Raw genomic sequence first — 20256 nt, 5'->3', positions numbered from 1 at the left:
TGAAGAAATATTTGTCAACTATAAACTTCATATTTATGAAATTGTATTTTTGTTATGAAAAGAATAATTTCATGATTATTTTACTGCTAAATACTTATTTGTGGGCTATAAACTCTAAAAATCCATTTAATGTTTTATTTATGTATGATTCAAGAAATATGACTTAAGAAAAATTATCTTAATGACTATGGCAAAAAGGCTCTAAGATAGCTATGTATGGCCCCTAAAAATCGAGTAGATTGGCATGCGACCCCGCTAGCGGATAATAATAGTTAATATACGACCCCGCTAGCGGATAATAATAGTTGGCACACGGTCCTGCCAGTGGGTAATAGTAGTTGTTATACGACCCTATCAACGGATAATAGTAGTTGGTGTTTGTCGATTACGACCCTATCATGGGGTATAATAGTGACCTTAGCATTTAGTGTGTGAGTAGTAATTTGATCAATGATAAATGATTTATGATTTTATTTATGCTATACACCAGAAACCATGTTTTATGAATGATTTATGCATGCCTGATTGGCTTTATGAATTATTTTAATATACTGTACTATGAAATGCTTTATTTTTTAATATCTATTATTTTATTTAAATAATGCATTGATATGCAGAAAACTTATGCTTGATCTAGTAAGGTAGTAAAAAGTTTACTTTCTAAGCTGTGACGCTTATATATCTCTATTTTTCTTTTTCTCTCTCTAGACGAATAAAATCAATATGAACAAAAGATGGTACAGGCTTGGAGTTCGTACTAGCAAGCTTGGTGATCTATATAGCAAAGGAGAACTTTAGTTCTTCAATTGATTTTGTAATTGTAGGTAGTAATTTTCTAAATAGTAAAGATTATGTGTTTGGTTTTTATGTTTGAATTTAGACGCTCTGAACCAATATTGATTTTATTTAATGAATGATGAAATAGGATTCCTATTGATTCTATTATTTTTTTAAGATGGATCTAAAAGTTAAATGTAATGTTGGCTTCGTGTTATTATGGGTTGTACCTCTCGGTAGAATGGCCATGTCATGCTTTGGATATAGAGCACGATAAATTATGCTCCAGATCTGTTGCGCAACAAATATGGTATCAGAGCAATAGGTTTGACCATAGGTAGAAAATTAAGCTTAAGGTTATGATTCATTGTGATAGGCATAAGACAAGTATAAAAGAGTTGGCTTAGATCAGCAGAAGTATGATGGTTTAGTACTTTCAAAGCTTGAGGCTTAAGTAAGTTAGTTTTGAGGGTGAAACACTTTTTAAGGCAGGAAGAATGTGAAGGCCCGCTTGGACCCGGGTTGCAGGAACTCTAGGGGCTCCTCTATAACAGAGATCCCCCACCTTCGTCGAGTGCCACCGCTCCTCTTTCCTCCTCTTTTCTTTCATCGAGTCCATAATTTTTGTTCTTATGCCCACCAGAGATCGAAGCCGAAGACACCGTCGGAACTAAGGTGAAGCTTCGATCTTTCTCCCCTTAGCTTCTTCTTCTTTCAATGGTCCAAAAGCATCGTCATCGGTCGAAGAATCGACCAGAAAGTCCCTTCTTCATGTCCCCCATTTTCTTTGTTTTTCTCTCTTTCCGACCACCATCGTCGCCGGCGTTCATCGTCGAGGGCCTCGGCCCCTTCCCTGCATCAGTCCCTGGCCAAAGCCAGACCCCTAACCACCGGCAAGCAGGCTGGTCTCCGAGTTCACGGAGCCAAGAAATTTTCCATCTCAACCCTATTTTGGTTTGATTTTGGTCGGTCGGCCGCCGGCCGCCCTCCGCCTCTTATCTTCACCTCCGACTGCCACCTTGCCAGACCACCTTAATCACAGCTACCAATCGTTCCCTTTCCTCCTCTATTTTACAAAGGAAGAAAGGAAAGAAGAAGAAGATGAAATAAGAAAAGAAGAGGAGAGAGAGAACCATCCATTTCTTTCTCTCTCTTATTCTTTCTTTTATCTCTACTCTTCTCTCTACTTTCTCTCTCCTCTCTCTACTTTCTCTCCTTAGAAGATCTAAAGAACTCAGTATCGGGTCTTGTCAACCTAATTTACGAACTCGAGTTAGACCCCTGTAAAGGGCCCTAATCTGCCATGGTTCCCGGGCCTGCCTAATGGACTGATCATCCCTATTCTGTTGAATGTCCATAAAACCCTTATTGATGAACTTTATTGATTGATCTTGGCCTGATTGAGTCCGATTCATCGAACGAATTGTCTAGACTTGACCTGCCCGAAGTCGCCGAACACCGTCACCCGACTATAGGGGTGAAAATGGGTCGGGTCAGGTCGAGTCATGAGTGACCCCAACCCAACCTGGTTCATTGTTCGGGTTCTAATTTTGGATCCAGACCTAACCCAATAAAAAATCGGGTCGGGTCCACCGCTATAATTTTTGACCCAACGGGTTATTTGGGTTGGGTCGGGTCCATGTATAACCCAGACCCAACCTAAAAAAATTGGATCTGGTTCGAGTCTGGGTTGAGTCAACCCATGCATAGCTTCAGAACTTGTTTGCACCCTCATGTGCCCAAATAATTTTATAGATTTGGGTCATGTCGGGTCAGGTCTTAAGATTGAAATCCAAAATTATCCAAATTTCAATTGGGTCGGATCGGGTCGGGTCGGGTTTGAATTCAGTAAACCCAGACCCGACTCAGAAAATGGAACGAGTCCAATTTTAGGACTCAATCCGGCCCTACGGGTCCTCCAAAATGGGTCGAGTTGGGTCTAAGCAGGTCAGGTTGGGTCATGGGTCAACCTGGCCCATTTGCAGCCTTACTTGACTAACCGTCTCCTTTCTTATTTATTTTAATTCGAATAGAAATTAATCTTGCTTTTAATGTTTTAATAAGGTTAACTGAATCATCTAGTAAAGTTTGACAATCTAAGACGAAAGATGCAACCAAGCCTTATACTCCTTACTCATTTTTCAAATTTGTAAGTAAATCTTATACTCTTTACTAGCTTTGAACTTGAAAGTAAACCTTATACTTCTCATTAATTTTTAAAATTTCTACTTATTTTTTGGTATTATGAAAATATGAAAATAGTATTAAATATTGATGATATCATATTTTTCTTAAAATTAAGAATCAAGCATATGTTGAGCTGTGACGCTCATATATCTATATTTTACTTTTTCTCTCTCCAGACGAATAAGGTCGATAGAAATGAAGCATGGTCCAGGCTTGGAGTTCGCGCTAGCAAGCTTGGCGATCTATATAACTGACCAGAACTTTAGTTCTTTAGTTGATTATAAAATTGTAGTTAGTAAATTTTTGAATAGTAAAGATTATGGATTTGGTTTTTATGTTTGAATTTAGACGTTCTGAACCAATATTGGTTTTATTTAATGGATAATAAAATTGGATTCGTATTGATTCTATTATTTTTTTTAGATATATTTGAAAGTTAAATGTAATGTTGGCTTCGTATTATCGTGCGTTGTACCCCTCGATAGCATGGCCATATCATGCTTTGGATATGGGGCGCGACAAATCATGTTTCGGATCTAAAGCGTAACACCTTTAGTTGTTATTTTAGTTGGCATGGTTCTTGGCATGATATGCTCGTGGTATGTTGGGACACGGGACATCCGTATGCGTGTCCTTAGAAACTTTGTTCCGGAGAGTCGATTAGAGATCTGGAATCGCAAGGATGAATAGCTCTGGATTATGATTACAAACAGTAGTTTGATGTTGCTTTACTTGCTTCGCATTGATTAAAATTTAATAACAACTCATCAAGGATCAAAAAAAATGTGTTGAATGATTGTGATATAATTTTTTTTAAAATCCAACAAACCCATATATGCTCGTTGATATCGGATCTCTGATTTAAAAGGTTATGAAACAAGTTCTTCGTCTATCTGGTTGTTAAATCCAAGGAACCCATATCTACTCATTGATATCGGATCCATGATCTAGAAAAATGTTATGAAGCAAATACTCCGACTAGATTGTTTTACCGGCAGCGGGCGACCATGACTTGATGCCTGGATCACTGTATGCGTGGGTAAGAAAGATGGTCAACAAACTTACATATGGGAGTAAAATCCGGTGAAGCTGAAGTGGAGCAAGGGAAAATTCATCCGCACCTATGAAATGGGCTGTACAAAAGAGTTGTTAGAGATTTGAGCTAAATTCCTGAGTTTTTGGTAAATTGGCTGATAGGCTAGGACTATAGAACACATGTTCTCTCGTCCATACTTCCGATCCCAGGCTGATTAATTAATTCATTACTTCTGAAATCGGTTCGAAGTTCGTAGGCGTCTGTAAAAAATAAACAAAACAATTCCCTCTTTCGTATGACTTATAACAGTTTCTAAGAATTGCTGAGAAAAACGCTGTCAACAATTAACAAGGTTTATCCTGTTTCATAACGAAAACCACAAACACAATCATATCAGTAAGAAGAGCTCTCAGCACCATCCTGTTAAGAAAATCCTGCAGCAGCACCAGGCCAGCAACTAGAGACCAAAATGTATGCCGTCACTGAGAAACATTAAAGACCTCTCTCAAGCGAGGAACTTCCAACAGTCCCAATTGGTTCGCGAACCATAGAGGTCCTTAAGGTGATTGCATGATGCTGCCTGCTAGAAATCGTTCACGAGCCGTCGAATGGGCAAGACCACAAAGATCGTTTTAATCATACTACAACCATCTGGGGAATAAATTAGGGTAGATTAATCATGGGGCAGATAAGTATGGAAAACAGTTGACAGAAGATGAAACGTTTAATTTAGATCTTACGTGCAGGACATGGGAGACACTACAGCATTGATAACAATCCATCCCATATTATCTCACAGGACAGCTGAAAGTTAGAAACAACAACGGAAATACTCAACAAATATACAACATAGATCCCTGCTGACAAGGATGACATGAAGAATGGTCCATTGCTTCTCGCTGGAAAAAAAAACTCTCTGAACAAACAAGCAGCATGACAACCTGCAGAGTCATGGCAAGACCAATTCTGGCTCTTGATTCGATGAGTGCGATATATCAAAAGAGTCTCCTGGAGGAAGTAAGATGCACCCACAAAAGCATGCCAAATTTTTAATGCAACATTTCATTTCAGGACTCAAGTCCCAAGAGCTGGGGAAGGAGCAGCAGCAGGTGGAGCCTGCTTATTTACGAGAAGGGGAGAGAGTGCCTTGACCACAATGCTCATATTGGGCCTAAACTCAGCTTCATACTGCACGCACAGAGCTGCCACTGCTGCAAGCTGCAGTAAAGTACAGAACACAAATGCTTACTGAGCTACAAGAGCAGAGATGAACTACATGAGCAGTGCAACAAAAATATTGCACATTTAACAAAGCAGTTTGTTTGCAAAACTGATAAGCTAACAGCTATAAGTGCATGATTACAGATAAATGCACAAATGCTTGCCGCTACAGCAAGTACACAAGCAGGCATGCAGACATGCATGCCCACATCCCCACACAAGGACAGAGAAAATGAGAGAGAGAGAGAGAGAGACCTTAGCGACTCCTTTTGGTGGATACTCTCCCTTCAACCTTGGATCCACACATTGTTTGACCTTGTCCTCACTCAATCTTGGAGTTGCCTGTATTGAGAGGACAGAAAATACAATAGATTAGAATGCCCACAGGTGGCACGTAGTTCATGTTTTCCCTACTGTGGATATCCAAGAAGATTCCACCATTAACGCAATACCCACCGAGCGGGCATGGACACATATGCAGTATTTATCTACGACTTCGGCAAGAGTTCTGCCCATGCATGCAGCATACCTTCCATCTATGCAAGGGTCCGATGTCCAGATGATACCAGCAGAAGGTTAAGAAATGGTTTTAACAGAGAAAAAGAAAAGATGTTGAAGAGATTCAAAGATAACAAAGTCCAACAATTCCCAGATTTTAAGGATAACAGATTTCAATTGAAAGGCATTCGTGGAATGCCAAGAATCCCAGAGTTCTGGGATCAACGGTGCGCCTCCTCTCAGCCCTTCCCACTGCTGTGGGAAGATAACACACATGGACAGCAGTTGGGCATCCATATGAATCCCGAGGGTTGAAAGGATATAGAGTTTGGCTTTTGTTTGTGGGTCAAGTTCATTCCCTCCCTCTGTCCATTTGTGCGTTCAATGGATCTAAAATATAATGTAGTTCTCTGCATACATAGTGCCTTTTTAGAGGCTGAAATAAGGAATTTGGCGCATTAAGTTTGGAAACACAAGCACCCCACATAGGAGATATCCTTCTGCAAGTGCCTTGGACAATAATACTTGATTTGCCCCTTAATGTGTATGGCCAAAAACACAATCATGGTTTAAGCTCTCTGCCATCTACTGTGACATTATCTAAAGAGCCAGCCCAACCTCAATCTTGCGACAATTTGCGACACACACTTGTCCAATAAAGTTCCAGTTTTAACCACTGTGCTACTGATAAGCTAAAAACTCCAGAATTGGCATTCGCTGCGACAGAAAACAGCAGATTCTTGAGCTTTCAAAACAAAATGGTAGTGCAAGAAATTGGGGGTATGTGGTGGCAGCTCCAAATTGCAATGAAGCCTAGGCTGAGTGGGTACACCAACTACTGTGAAGGTGAAACTAATCTGGTAGCCTCTCTTTCAGTTATCAAGCATCAACTTGAATCAGATTAGATCAATATTCACATTAAGAAATTCTAAAAACATCAAATATACATTAAATTGATATATTGATAAAAAAAACAGCGATTAAACAAATAAAAGTGTCGAACAAGTTGGATGAAATTAAATGTAATTATTATCAAAGAAAGAGTAATGCGATGAGATGATCAATAGACATATATATGGTTTCTTTAATGACTAGCTGATTGTAGAGCGGGAGACAGCTATTAAGTGTCACAATAATATTCTAAAAACTTGGACAATGCAACTTTATTTAAGTCAATCTATTCCAAGAGAGAGGAATTGTTCCTTTCAGCTGATTCAGAAAACAGACATTATTATCATTTTTAAACCGCTTTATGGCAACCTGTTTGTAGGTTATGGACCACAAAATGCTCCTATCATAGACTTCTTTTATTTTGATCACATAATATTATCTACAAAAATAATTGTAATTATGCAAGTAATAAAGAGTCATATATGTAGTAATAGCTTACCCAAGTAACCAGACTCTGCTGCCCTCTAGGCATCGTATGATCCACTGGTTTCCTGCCAGTCAGAAGCTCCAGAAGAACTACGCCAAAGCTATATACGTCACTTTTCTGGGTTAGCTGGCCGGTCATAGCATACCTGCATAAGATTTGACAAATCATTCCTATTAGTAATCAAATAAAACATTTATCCATGTTAGGTTAAGAATACAAGTATATCCATGTTCAAGGTCAATCGGACCATGTTTTATCAAGGTCAAACCAAATGACACCAATGATTTCATCTAATTCATCAATCTATTAAGAAAAACTGGGACTATCATAACAGAACAAGTCCAAGGCATCTTTATAGACAAAAAGATGAATAAGCAACATAATCAAGTGAGAGTTGTTAGAGAGGTAACTAAAACCATGGGAATTGTAAAAAGGAAGATCAAGGAAAAAGTAGCTCATAAAGGACATGTAATAGGCAAAGATAAGCAAAGAAGATAAAATGGAGAACTTGTTGCAATCATGATTTGCATATCTTGGGGGAAAACATAAGAAAGACATGAAATAAAAGGTAAAGGGTGTGGATCGGTGAAAAGCCCATATTAAGCCACCAAACTTGAACCTGATTCATTGGAGTGAAATCTAGTTGTTTCTAACACATCCTAGCATGTCAATGCAACCAATAGAAGGTAATTGAGCTTGGTAAAAAGAAGAAGTAAATTAGACAGGCCAAAATTGACTCCATTATAGTTTAAAAACCTAAACCTTTCTGAAGAAAGACAACAGACTAAAAATCAAGTCCATCCAAGAATCACTGACTTGAACATAAGATAATAGTGTTCTTTCTCCAACCAAATAACCTTCACAAAATTCACCCACATCATCAGCCCCCTCTCCAACAGGAACAGCATACCTCTTGGTTCCTCAATTCTTGCAAAGTTTCCAACAGCTGATAGTGCTTGAGTAGTAGGATTTGCTAATCCTCAATCAAATGAACCAATGCCAACATGCATATCAAATAGGATGACTAATCCTCCATTTCAATGGTTAAATAACTGAAATACTTTTACTAATGTCTCACAATTCTTCTTTTTGGTATGATTAAATTAATAGTTCAAGTTTATCTAGTAAAGAATAAGAATCCCCATATCTATGTTGCAAAAATGGTTCATTTGTTTGTAAAAATGTCCGAACTTGTTAAATGTTTGATAAATGCAATTCGTTGACATAAGGGTCCATTCTTTTCTCATAGCTCCTATGTTAAGACTTTTATTGTGATTCTATATTTCTAGTAAAGCAAATTGGTGGGCCTCAGTGTCAATTTCGCATTACAAGCGATGCAAATTACATTTGGAGCCCTCGCAAAACTTTCTTAATCTTCACAATTTTTATAACTGCAGAATCTCATAACTATAAACAAAGATGGTCACATGACATTTCATCCTTAGTAATGTCTAGAATCATTTAAAGTCAACATAGAGGAACCATTAATTCACAGGCCTTCTCCCACTCTAGACAAACATCTTTCCCTTAACTTCATCTTCATTAAAGCTATAATCCACCTGTCCACTCCCAACCAACAGTGCCAATCTCCAAATCCTCAAGATGGGATATCCCTGTTCTAAACCAAAAACTCCCATATATAATTTTTCCATGTCTTTTACTCACCCTCCTCTCTCCTCATGTTATCTATCTCTTTCAAACTTTGCTCACTATTATTGCTCCTCAAACAATATTACATAAAAGAAACTAAGAGCCGTACACCCATGATAGCAAGGATGGCCGAACTGGCCCATTCGGGGCATATCAAACCAAACCAGTCGGGGAATAGCATGGTTCAACCTCTTTATTCAAGACAATATGGTTCACATATTAAACCCGCCTCCACCTCCCACCCCCCTGCTTGCGACCACAGTCACCCCCCCAACACTTGCAGCTTGTAATGGTTGGGAGCTCCCGCACCATTCGAGGGTTCAGCTGCCACTAGTAAGTCCCTCTCTCTCTCCCTCCCTCCCCCTCTCTCACTCAGCTAGGTTTAGGGTTAGGGTTTCCCTCAGCCCTCCCCTCCTCTCCCTTTCTCCCTCCCTCCCTCTCCCTCTCTCTGTTCCCCTCCCTCTCCCTCTCCCTCTCTCCTTTTCTCCCTCTCCCTGTTTCAACTTGCCTTGGAATGGACCCGTACCATCCCAAACTAGTCGCCGGCCGGTACGATCTCCAATACCAGTTCGGGAATCTTGCTTAATAGGCTATGACATGCTAGAGTTATCTCAAGTAACCTTTCACTTGAAAAATTAAATGCTTAGTCAGAGTAACAAACTTATTGGAAAGAGAAATGGCTGAAAAACCAATCAGCTTTTCACGATGGGCAAGTTACATAAAGGTTAACCAATTTCACAACCTTTTCATAATGATCGAGGTCTATTCCATTCCAATTCAGTTAACAGCATGGTAACTATAATATGGGCCATAAAAATTGGACAATGCACACTATGAGCAGAACTATAAGTTTACATAAATCCCCTAGTTGATCTGCATCATCAAAGTATGCTATGAAAACTATAAGCAGAAAGATATATAAGTAACCTAGTAATCTAATTCTTTATGGCCTATATGACTGCAGAAAGCATCTCAGTCAGGCAATTACTCTGGTGCATGATAACCGAAGGTCCCCAAGACACGAGTAGAATGAAGACGAGCAGCCATATCAGGAGCCTGATTTGAAAGATTAAAATCTGCAATTTTTGCTCTGAAGTCCTCAAATAAAAGGACATTGCTTGATCTGATATCACGATGTATTATTGAAGGCTGAACCTTCTCATGAAGATAGTCGAGCCCCTTTGCTGCATCAATAGCAATTCTCACCCGTTGCATCCAGTCAAGAACAGGACCAGGTTGAGCACCCTGCACTCCTTTTCTACCTGTAGGTCCAAAGACAATAAGAAATCTTTGTTTCTCATACAATAACAACAATCAAATCAGATGTTTACAGAACTAGATGTCATACCATGCAAAACATCATGAAGTGAACCCATGGTTGCATATTCATAGGCCAACAAACGAAGATTTCCTTGCACACAATACCCAACCATTTCAAGCACATTTTCATGCTTCAGTTTTGATACCATTGAGACCTAATGACAGAAAAAATAATATAGTGAACTCTCAAAAGCCAAGTACCAAAGATTGATGACAAAAGATATCAAACCAAGAGCTCCCTACTTAACCCAATAAGTCAAGCTTTGGTAAACTGAGAGGGATGGAGAAATTTTGTTAGACATATTAGCAAACAGACCTGGGTCAAGAATTCATTGTTGGACTCAGGCTCTGATGAAACATCAAGTTTTTTTAATGCCACTTGTTTGCCATTGTTCAAGATTGCAAGATATACTCTTCCATAGGACCCTTCCCCGACCAAAAACTTTGATCCAAAATTTTCAGTCTTTTCTTTCAGCTCATCTAATGACAATGCAGGCACTTCAATGGGAGGTGGTGCTTTTTGGGTTTCGCTTTTGGCAACAGCAGAAAGCTTTGAACCTTTTTGCATTCCTGAAAACCAGAATCAAAAAGACAGTATCAGAAATAAAACAACAGAAGCAACACAAAAGCACAAGACAACTGCACCAGAAAAGGAGAAAATGGTATAGATGTGCAAATCACCCTTTTAAAAATTTGGTTCAGCACTATTTATCCACAAAAAAAAGAAGTCAAGGACAAAGTAGCATTTAACCTAATGCCTTACCCAAAAGAACATAAAACTAACTAATAGGAGTCTTATTGACAACTAATCAACTAATGAGGTAGGGTTGCCTTGAATGTTAAGTATTAAAATTATGTAGGAAACTGATAGAATCATCAGTAATGTTCCGATCATCTTAGTAAGAAATCCAAACTCTGAAGATCAAAATTGCTATTTTAAGGTAACCAAAGTATATCTTACAATACGAAAGGTTTCAACATTTTGAAATCAAAATGTAGTCAAACTCGGTCCAACTAGCACAAAGACAGCTATATTTTTGTACTTCAAGCATGCAAGTAGGGCTGTCATGTATTGAAACAACACGATTTGCTTGCAAGCTACAACATTGAGAGTTGAGACAACCTTATCATTTCAACAGTTGAGTCATATAGGATCTGTTTTAAGAAAATAAGCTTATGCCAAGCCTTAGGTTGGCCGATAAAATATGGGGATAATTTTTTCTTTTATATAAAACTAGTTGACGAAGAAAAAGAAAATTCATTTCAATTAAATGTCCAGATATATAGCTATTTTAATTTGTTTCGATGTCAAGCCATGACTTTGAAATTTTGCTAAACTAGGCATAACCCTGTCACACCAAAAGAGGACCACAGAGAGCCTCAACTTAGAGTCTCAGACAACAGAAAGGTCTAAGCATGAGCCAACCTCCATGAAAGATTTTAACCTGAAAAGAGATGGGCTCTCAGCTTGTACACAGGCTGAATTGCATTAGGGATAGGTTATGATGTCAGAATTCACTGGTACCAAATACAAAGTTTTCACTTCCCATATGACTAAATATGAATGAAAGGAAGCAACCACTCAAGGACCATAATTGCATACTTAGAAAATATAACAATAATTATGACTTGGTCAACGCCACCTAATGACGGGTAAATCACTGATGTCTCACATAATGATAGGGAAGAAGTATAAACTGCAGAAATCATTACTTGTTAAAAATATACAGAAAAATATTATCATATAACATGTGCATGCACAAATCATAGAAACAAAGGGAGACATGAAGATAAACAAGAACTAAATCAAGGCACACTCTCATGATTAAAGAAAAAATAGCATCACAAGTACAGAGCAAAATAAACTGGCAGTGAAATAAACAAAATATACAAGTGGGAGGATCCCAACAGATATTTCAAAAACCATAAAAAGCCCCCACCAAAACCAAGAGAAGTTTAAAGGATCAGTCTGGAAAAGTTACTCATAACAACATTTTTGTTCTAACTTTAACCTCGACAAGAAGTGAGACCTCCAAATTATCCTTTTTTTTAATATCTTCCTCAACCTCCCAGCACAAGACGTGCATTATGGAGCACAATATTACAGAAAAAAAAAACAGCTTACTGCAAAACGGTAGTGGTTCTAGTGTTGATTTTTGAAATGCAGAGGAAAAGACAACATACCATCTGTATGATCTGTTGAGTTTTTCAGGTATTCATTCTCGTGGGCATCATAAGGCTCGTCCACTTGACAAGAACAGCACAGCCAGCGCCGCATGTTGCACCTCTTCTTTATACCTTTTTTATGTGGTACATACACCTAAAATAAGAAATATTCTAGGTCATATAATTAGCTAGAACTATTATACAATAACACATACTTATTGCAAATACGCCTTTGATTGACAACATAAGGAAATGAGATGAAATCATAGTTTTGAAAGGCTATGCAGTAAGGTAATAAAGTTTAATTATGTCCAATGACACTTTCCATGTATTAATGATATCACAAGCTCTCTTCTCTTCCTGAATAAATATACATGCACATCTCCCATCAACCAATTGTAGCATAGGCAGAAACATTTAACCAACTTCGGGGAAACATATTAAAATGAAACTCTGGCATTGTCAGTCATTGGAATATAGTACATGAGTCCGGCGCCCCAGATCTGTGGGTCTGGAGACTGGTGGCGGGTTTCCATTTTTTGGACAAAAAATACTCAATATTAATGGGGATGAAGAGGGAGACAAAGATTATTCATATGGATACAGCAATAGACCAGTCTAGATAACAATTTTACAAATCAGATTCAAGAAACATTTCCATCACATTTGAAAATGTCATCAATTTATAAATAATAACTACGAAAATATACCAAGAATTCCTTCAAATTTTCACAAATTAATAATAACAACAAAATAAATACCTCCATAAAAAACAAGATTGCAACCCCCCCCCCCCCCCCCCCCCCCCGGGCGGCCCGTAATTGCACTCAATCACTGTCAAAAGTCTTCTACCAACCCTCCCACATATTCCAAAGAATTCTTCCATGAAGCCAAAAAGAATCCCCAAATCGCAAGAAACCCTTAAATTTAACCTGACTATCCCAGCTGAAAGCCCCCAAGCAAAGAAAAGAACGACCAAGAAGCATAAAGAAAGGTGAAGGGCACAAAGTATCAATCAATGCCGCTCATAATACAAAGCAATCCAAATCCTCAACAGAGAACGACACCCGACAAGGAAACCGATCAAATCCCCACGAAAACATCCGGATCCGACCAAGATTTTATAATTCCCCAAGCGATCACACAATTTCCCAAGCGCGTATTTCCTTGCCATTTAATCTAATCTGAACAGACCCAAACAAATAAAAAGGGAATCAAAAATTGGAGCAAGAAAACCGAAGCAAACAGCAACAGAAAAAACAGAGAGGTCGGTCGCGCTCAACAGGGATCGAGGGAGGAGGAGGAGAAGGAATTTTTCTTGGACCTGAAATCGCGGGGCGGAGGCGAGCTTGTTCTTGGCCGGAGGAAGAGAGCGGCTCCTTCCCGGGAGAAAAGAGAGGGGGGAGGGCGTCTCAAAAAGGGGAAGGGGACCAGGAGAAGCCACCGAAGAAGACGGTGCCGAAAAAGCCGAATCATACCGCCAGCCAGCTTAAAACCGTACATCATTAAAAAAAAAAAAAAAAGAAAGACACGCACGCCATGGAAAAGAAAGGCTAAAGGGTATATTGGTCTTTTTAATCGTAACGGAACGGATTGTTAGAATTTAGAAACACGGAGCCCGTTCGGACCATGGTTTCGGTAACCCGCAGCAGCCGACTAGCTGTTGTCCAGTGTGAATGTATTGTACCGTTACTTTTCAGAACGGCCAGCCGCATCCGTGACACAAGGTAGGACAAAAATTAGTGTAAATTATAAAAAAATTTCTATTTTTTTATTACACTTATATATAATAATTTAAAAAAATTATATTTATATCTAATTAACTTAACAGTATTCGTGCTACAATTTATCTCATATTAAAAATTAAAATTATTTTTGAATGGAGAAGAGGATACATATATATATATATATATATATATATATATATATATATATATAATTTTCAATATTTTCTAAATTTTTCTGATATAGCATTTGAATCCTATTTAATTTTAACAATTTAACTAATGTTATATTAAGTTATGGGTTGAAGTATTGGATAAAAATAACTCTCACATAAGTATAAATTTTAAATTATTGGATATAAATGTAATTCACGCCTAATCTCAAAAGAATTTTTATAATTGAGCTTAAAAATATTTTTAAAATTTTTCTAATATTTATTTTTTTTCCAAAAATAAATAATTCATAAATCATGATCAAAGAATTTTATCCAGATAAAATGTTTGAAGAAATAATTCATAAATCTTGTATCTGCCTCTTTTCTTTTTTGTTTTTTTTTTTTTTGAGATCATTCACTTATTATATGAAAATAGTTCTTGACCATCATTTAAGCCCTACTGATAAAATAATATTGATTACATAAATAGAATAAAATAAATTAATAGTTATACCATCAAATAGTAAATGCATTTGATAAATGATGAATATTTAAAAACAAAACATGTAGACTTTTTTTTAATATTTGTATACTTGATATATCAGTCCATGCTTCTTCTTTTTTTTGCTTAAAACGGGTGCTTCATACAGTACGTATATGAATACACTTAATAACATTAAAATACAAAAGCTCACGGAGTGCCAATGGCAACTCTCCCTTCCCAGACCAAAGGGTATACTCTGAGTGGTAGGCCGCGTAGAAATCCATGCTTCAGTTCGTGTTATTTTTCCGTTCTTTTCTATAAGAGAGCAGCATGGAGTTGGTTTATCTAAGTGATAATATCATCAAGAGGATGGTTAAATTTTTTCATCATTTTTTGGTTTAATGAAATGCATTAGATGCAAGTGGCGAAGTGAAACTCTATAAATAACCAAATAAAAGTTTGAACTTTATACAGTGAAAGAAGTCTTTACTTTGTAAGATAAAATATTATACAAGCCAAGGGGCGTGGGGGGAGCCATGACCTAGCGTTCCATGTCTGTTTGCTTCAATTTTTTTTTTTTATTATTTATCAACCTTGCACTTTTTCGTAGGTGTTATACTCGTAAATTAGGTTTGCAATAGCTATAAAGGGGCGTGTCATATTTCTAATTTTTAGGAAGTATGGAATTTTTAGTTTTTTTGATTGAAATATTTTTAATAGTGAATAAACTATGCCGCTACTTAAGAAGCTTGTTAGATTATTGTTAGAGGCGTTTGGATCTGGGAACAATTTATGCTTGGGATAAGGTTCGTATTGCAAAATACAAAAGTGGAAGTAAATAGCAAAAAGATCGTGATTACTCACGCAATGTGACGGCTGATTTATTAATATATCCATATCCATATTTGTTTGGTCTGACGAATATAAATACAGATTTTAGTCAGATGCAAAAACATTATATTCATATTTATTTTAAAAGGGTACGGATACAAATTAGATACTGAAAATATGAATATAAATATAGATATAAGTTGGATAATTAAATTTTATAACCATATAATTAAAGATATTACTAAGTGGATGATAAATCAAATTATTTGTATGTTAATATGATTATATATTTTTCTTAAAAGTTAATGAGTTCTATATAAAAATTAAATAGGGTTATAAAAAGAATCGAATATTCGGATACGGATCAAATACTTGTCTATCCATATCCACATCTATTTTCTTTGATGGATATAAATACGGATACAGATATTAGTAAAATGCTCAAATTTCTATCTATATCTGGATAGATTTAAATAGAAAAATAGATTCGAACGGATATTATCCAATCCACCTTCACCCCTATTTTCTCACGATAGTAACTTGTTCCAACTATTTCCCCTAAGAAATATTCATTATACACCATGTGCACTTACATGTGTCTAAGGCTATATGTCATAGATACCCAGGGTTTTGGTGCACTATTTTCAGCTTAACATTTTTTTGTAATAAACTGCCATGTAAGCTAGAGATATGCAAATAATTATTAGTGAAAGAAGAAATTAACAAAATTTACATAGATATAAATATATGCAACATATGCTATAATCCAACTTAAAATTTTTTGCAATAATTAAAGTTTTGTAATTTTTTGACAAAAAAAAAAAAAAAACGTGTTTGCTGGTCTGCAGCATGATGGCCCCATTTCCACCATCATCTCCTTATTTCTCTTGCAACAAACGTTCATTTATTTACTTGAGTGAGAAAATTTAATTAACAAAGTGCAGTACCTGTGGAATCTGCCTGCCAATTCCAAATCATAAACAGTAATGCTTGTGTGTCCTTTCATTTGGCAAAACAACAATTCCATCTCACCATCTGATCTTATAGCCATGTAGAGCCTTGGAGCTTTAAGAAGTTTGGGATTATCCAGAACTTGGGACAGTGGCTAAACTTTCTATAAGCTTTAAGAAGACCTTGGAGCTTGATTTCTGTGAGTTTACTCGCCTGTGGTGGATCCGGTTGGTGCCAAGAATGAAAAACATATATTTGCAACATCTTGAAAATAAATAATTCAGGTTATGTGTTTTAGTGGACTATGAATTAAGCACAATTACAAAAGGAAAGGAGAAAACTTGAATAAGATATAAAACAATAATGAACATGCATGTAATATAAATGCCTGCTGATGTTAAATAAATGAAACAACTGAAGATAGCACTGAAGACATTTATACATGCTTACCTAGATGAATTATATGTTGAATTGGTAATTTATGTGAAGAATATTTATTATGTATCAAACACGAGAGAACATTAGATATTTTGACCACTAATCAGTAACTTTAAAAATACAAATAAAATTTAAAAATAAAAATGGAGGGCTCGGATTTATATCCATTAGTTCCACAATATAAAACTACATATTACTTGTGACATGTCTACAGGATATGAAGATTCGCAAATAATATTTATGCTAATTACATGCAAAAGAACGATGAAATAGTGGGGGAGGGGAAAATATTGATGTGTGTGTGCGCGCATAAATAACCTGATATGATGGAAACATAAATCAAGTTTATTAGCTTTATTGTGCAACAGTTGAATTTAACTTTTATAAATATTAGCTTGTCATCACAGTCCCAATAAATACAAAAATTCAATAAATCATAAGAAAAATGGAAGCATTGTTGTTTACCGGCTCATACTTATAATTAAAAGATGATCAATTGCTTTTATGCATATTTTCTTCTTCTAAATGCAGTCTTTGTAATTGTGGGGGCTTCATTTGTTTTTGCAATCATAATACAAATACCATAGGAAAATCTAAAATAACGAATGCTTATGATCATTTAATATTAATTAATATTATGAAGACAACTATGTTACCAATAGTATTATTCAAAAGATAACAATAAAATTTTACATTGAATGATATTTTCCAATAATATTACAAAAACATATTAGAACAAGCAAGAGTCATTTGTTCTCCACTATGCAATAGAACCGATCAACATTGATATTTTTATCTAACATTATTAGAGAAATATAAACATAAAAGAAAAATTAGTGGGACCATGAATTAGGAGAGAAAACATAAATCATTTCCTAAATTTAAATTAGTAATTAAAAATAATACACAAGTTCACATAGGTTGCTCAAACCATGAAAAGCATGTTAGATATTACCTCTATCATAGGAGATGCCTTGATGTGAAGCAGTAATTGGATCTTTTGCTCCAAAAAGATGTTAGAGAACGTGTATAAATAAATTGTTGTCCTGAGACAATCAAATTTTATGATTGGTTATGCTTCTTATTGTGAAGAAATCTGATAAAGACTGTAGGTTTGTATAAACAGCTCAAATATTCATGTCTTCTAGGGTACCATTCGACAAAACATATACATTCTCCATATTGTAGCTGCTTTATCTGCCTGAAGTCGTGTGAACCAGAAATGAATTAACAAATATGAAGCAAGACCTACTCCCTCCCATCCCAGGAATAATTGAAGAGAGTTATCTCCAGTCACCTTCAATCTTTTTTGAAAGTATCCTCAATGTCATCCCCAACTTAGTCACTGCTTCGGACAAGTTAGCCTCATCTTCTATAAATTTAAAAAACAATAATAAATAAATATAATATTTTTTTATTATAATGATAATATATTTTTCTTAATGGTTGAAGGGATAATTACATTCAATCGCCATTATATATGAGAAAAAAGTAAGATATAAAACAATGCACTGCAAATCGGCTTTGTTGTTATATAAACCTAAAAAAAACAAAAATAGAAGTAATAAAATTGAAAATATGCGAAAGTTAGTGAGGAGTTTGAGATAGAGAGTATGAAAAGAATATATAAAGAATGTTTGTTTTGTTGAGACTGAAACTAATATAGAAACTTGCTGTAATATTATAATACTACATTTTTATAGGTTTAGGTAATAGAAAGAACATGCAATATATTACTTTTAATATAGCAAATCAAAGATAAAGGCTAAAATATTTAGAGATCATCTTTTCTGAGAAGCCACAAAAGTAACCAAATATTATATAGGCAGTCCTCGTCATTCTACATAAAATGTAAATGCAGAAAAGACTACAAGATTTTAAAGTAACAAAATAGTAGTGAATAAAGGTTACAAAAATAAGTGAGAAGAGAAAGCACTATAAAAAAAAAAATAGTTATATATCTGTCAATGATAACAAAAATTACTACAAAATAAATAAAATAAGTAGTTGCTCTTTTATGTATTATGATCTCGTGAAGTTGCTAAAATTAGTATTCTAGAATAGGGAGTATAAAAATTGTTGTCTAGCTATGCAACCTAAGAAGAGAGGTGAATTGGGTTTTTCAAAAATTTTTACTAAATGCACCAGAATTAAATATTTGATAGAAGAAAATAAATTTCAACGAATAATTAATAAGTAAATGAGCTAAAAATAAAGGTAAACCGATCAAACAATGCAAACACAAAAGATTTATAGTGATTTGGTGCTAACTCTGCACCTATGTCCACTCTCTAAGATTTTCTTCTTGAAATTTTACTATAATCTATAATCCAGATTACAACCAAGTTGTTTTTCAGATTCACAACCAAATTCAATTTATTTTTTTAGGTCAATTAACAAAAACCTACAGCTAATTATTTTTTAGGTTCACAAACAACCCAGGAAATTTTTTCAGAAAATCAACAAAAACCTACACTAATTATTTTCTGGGTTCACAATTTGATTTTTTCGGGCAATGAACCTAAACCTTCACAATCCAATTTCAAATTTGGATGGAATTTCTTCCAAGTTTCAATCTTTAAAACTTGTTACAGCAAAGAATAGAAAGAATTAAGCATGATGAATATAGCTCTAAAACAATGAATACAAAACAATAAATAGAGCTAGACTCTATTGGTTGATTTGATTGCTCTTAAAAGTACTTCACCAACTCTCTGATGTTGAGGATGTGATCGATCAGCTCACAATAAAAGCTTTTGACTGATATTCTCTTTAAGGCTCTCTCTTCTCGCTTTCTTTTTCTTACTCTAATGGATTTTTTTTTTGCAGTGCTTGAGCTTATTTTTTTTCTTTGGTATTCTATGTATTTATACTCTTTGGAGAAAGTTGGAACAATTTTCTAGCCATCAGCCAGTTAATAGAGTCGTTATGAAATGAAAATAGCCATTCTGATTCATAGAAAAACTAGTCGTTACTATTGTCAAAAATAAAGAGGTCGACTCGTGATCTTCAGAAGTTATTTCGAGCTTGCAATTTTTTTTTATTATGCTCTGTCTTTCTTCTGTGGTACTTATGAAGTCAACTCTCTCAGTTCAGCGGTCGACTTGTCAGATGATGGGGGTTAACTCGTTGCTTTCCGAAGTCGACTCTTCAACGGGCTAAATTTCATTGCTTTCTATCTTTCCACTATAGCTGCTCTGGGGTCGACTCAACTATTTCTAGGGCTGACTCTAGTTTGACTGGAGTTGACTCGTGAATTCTATTGGTCGACTCGCTAATTCGATATTTTTTCAATTCTCTGTTTTTTCTCTGTGGCCATTCTGGGGTCAACTCGCTTTGTCTGGGGTTGACTCTTATTAAGCTTGAGTCGGCTCGAGTACTTCATGAGTCAACTCGTCATTGTGATAAATTTCTTCTCATTTTGTCTATCCTCTGAGACT

The 20256-nt window shown here is 35.8% G+C and overlaps 1 protein-coding gene across 2 annotated transcripts; it reads right to left on the bottom strand.

Moving 5' to 3' along the window:
* Positions 1-4695: 4695 nt before the first annotated feature.
* Positions 4696-13709, bottom strand: LOC103716232 (PTI1-like tyrosine-protein kinase 1). Of its 2 annotated transcripts, XM_008804150.4 has the most exons (9): positions 13558-13709; positions 12252-12387; positions 10384-10637; positions 10096-10222; positions 9736-10009; positions 7110-7242; positions 5477-5563; positions 5033-5218; positions 4696-4941 (listed from the first exon to the last, which is right to left on the bottom strand). In XM_008804150.4, exons 2-8 carry the CDS (start codon positions 12343-12345, stop codon positions 5075-5077), a joined length of 1113 nt encoding a protein of 370 aa, XP_008802372.2. In that variant the 5' UTR covers positions 12346-12387; positions 13558-13709; the 3' UTR covers positions 4696-4941; positions 5033-5074. The 2 variants fall into 2 exon arrangements, with proteins under 2 accessions (XP_008802372.2, XP_008802373.2); XM_008804151.4 differs by having other exon boundaries at positions 4696-5218.
* Positions 13710-20256: the final 6547 nt, after the last annotated feature.

Source organism: Phoenix dactylifera, unplaced genomic scaffold, assembly GCF_009389715.1.
Source record: "Phoenix dactylifera cultivar Barhee BC4 unplaced genomic scaffold, palm_55x_up_171113_PBpolish2nd_filt_p 000526F, whole genome shotgun sequence".
NCBI lineage: Eukaryota > Viridiplantae > Streptophyta > Magnoliopsida > Arecales > Arecaceae > Phoenix > Phoenix dactylifera.
This window is presented reverse-complemented; position numbering and strand designations above follow the sequence as displayed.